The 1,091-nt window shown below is 49.0% G+C and overlaps 1 protein-coding gene across 1 annotated transcript in view; it reads left to right on the top strand.

The window, feature by feature from the left end:
• The window catches only part of LOC106511985 (protein angel homolog 2), a gene marked incomplete at its 3' end in the record, with an annotated part of 3,817 nt that extends 2,876 nt beyond the window's left edge, over nucleotides 1–941 (top strand). Inside the window, 1 exon segment of the mRNA XM_014000693.1 lies at nucleotides 88–941. Within this exon segment, the coding sequence (XP_013856147.1) occupies nucleotides 88–941 (854 nt within the window).
• Nucleotides 942–1,091: the final 150 nt, after the last annotated feature.

Genomic DNA, 1,091 nt, shown 5'->3' on the forward strand with positions numbered 1-1,091 from the left:
AGTGTTTGTGAATAAATTGAATAAATCTGTATTTCTGTGGGAATTGTTTTTGTAATAAAGATAAACGTTTCCTGTATTTCACTCCAGCTGCTCCATGTTCCTTCACCGTTTGATGTCATTCAGTTCCTCCTTCTGTCCTCGACGACGTCCTGGTCTCTGTCAGGCCACCTCCAGGAGCGCTGTCGCATTTTCCTCAAACCTCCAACAATCCGTCCCTGCTTCCCATCCATGGTGGTCCGTCCAGGGGTTTCCACCCTGGCCTCCTCGACTCCTCCGCCCTCGCCCACCTGCTGGTCTGTTCTTCGCTGGTCGGACTTTCCAGCCCTTTAACCTCAGCTGTGGTCGTTCGCTCCACGTCTCTGCGGGTCGCACGATGCAGTGTCCTGACAGGGCGTATCCCAACAAGCGTTTAAAGGACAGGGAGGAGAAGGGAGGAGGCGTAGGAGGAGCGCCGAGGGAAATGAGAGGCAAGGCTGAGGAGGGAGAGTCCAAGAGGGACTGCAGCCTTCGACCAAACCACCACTTCAGAGCTGGAAACCATGAAGAAACAAAAAGCAGAGGTGAAAGGTCGGCCAGCAGGGACAAACACGTTGAGAGGACTAAAGATGAGAAAAAAGGCAGCGGAAATGATCAACACTCGACTCAAACCCTCGAATCTAAACCGGTTCCAGATCAGGTTCCAGAACACAAAGCAAACCCCTGGTTCAAGAGAAAAGCTGAGGAGGAGCTGTGTCATAAACCAAACCCCTGGTTCAAAGGAAGAGGTCCTCATTGGAAGGAAACTGGGCCAGCACCAGCAGAACAGTTGACAGATGGAAGTGTGGGTGCAGCAAAGTGGACCGGGCTAAAGTCCAACCCTCCCAGCACCAGTCAAACCCTGAACGTGTGGCATCGAGTCCACAGACCACCTCCTTCACCATGGATCCATCTGCCTGTGAAACGTACGCAGGACTTTATTCTACGTTTTTTAATTTAGTTGCAAGTTTCCAAAGCAAACAACAGTTTTAATGGGATCCACGATAAGTTATAACTTTAGACTTTATTTAATAAACATAAATTTTAACTATAAAATAAAGACCACCATATATATG

Source organism: Austrofundulus limnaeus, unplaced genomic scaffold (genome assembly GCF_001266775.1).
Source record: "Austrofundulus limnaeus strain Quisiro unplaced genomic scaffold, Austrofundulus_limnaeus-1.0 Scaffold3768, whole genome shotgun sequence".
Taxonomy (NCBI): Eukaryota; Metazoa; Chordata; class Actinopteri; order Cyprinodontiformes; family Rivulidae; genus Austrofundulus; species Austrofundulus limnaeus.